We start from the raw sequence: 490 nt of genomic DNA on the forward strand, positions 1-490 counted from the left end.
TCCATAAATTCGGTTAAATGACAGATTTTTAAAAAATAGCGGTTAAATTTTTAATAACCTACTTCCTAAACACCAAGCTTATTAATTATTGAAATAACATTCCTTAACACAAGAGTCTAAAACAAAAACAACGATAAAGCTATTCCTTTCTTTTCACTCACATTATCCGGAGAACGTTCCTGCCGGGGCAAAAGTGCCTTGTGAAGAACCCCGCGAGTGCCTGTCTTAGGTGAGCAGTGCCAGAGAGTTCGTAGTAGTGTTGGTGTGTGGGCGTGTAGGCGAGGGCGTCTCCTTGGGTAATGCGGGCGGCCAGTTCTGTCTCCATTAAGCGGTTGATCGCCGTGCCCATGTTGATGATGCCCTGTGGATGGGGATGGGTAGGGGGGGGGGTTAGATTAGGAGCAGGGAAGGAGGAAATTTTCGACGAAGTGTAAAAGAGGGCAGGTAATGATGTAATTTCGTCTATGCCTTTTAGATGAAATCGGCAGCG

The 490-nt window shown here is 45.3% G+C and overlaps 1 protein-coding gene across 1 annotated transcript in view; it reads right to left on the reverse strand.

Annotated features, from left to right (window-relative positions):
* Window positions 1–490, reverse strand: part of LOC119592693 (probable inactive 1-aminocyclopropane-1-carboxylate synthase-like protein 2) — a 5,517-nt gene that overhangs the window by 3,973 nt on the left and 1,054 nt on the right. The window contains 2 exon segments of the mRNA XM_037941609.1: window positions 162–175; window positions 178–361. Coding sequence (XP_037797537.1) covers window positions 162–175; window positions 178–361 — 198 coding nt within the window.

Source organism: Penaeus monodon, chromosome 30, assembly GCF_015228065.2.
Source record: "Penaeus monodon isolate SGIC_2016 chromosome 30, NSTDA_Pmon_1, whole genome shotgun sequence".
NCBI lineage: Eukaryota > Metazoa > Arthropoda > Malacostraca > Decapoda > Penaeidae > Penaeus > Penaeus monodon.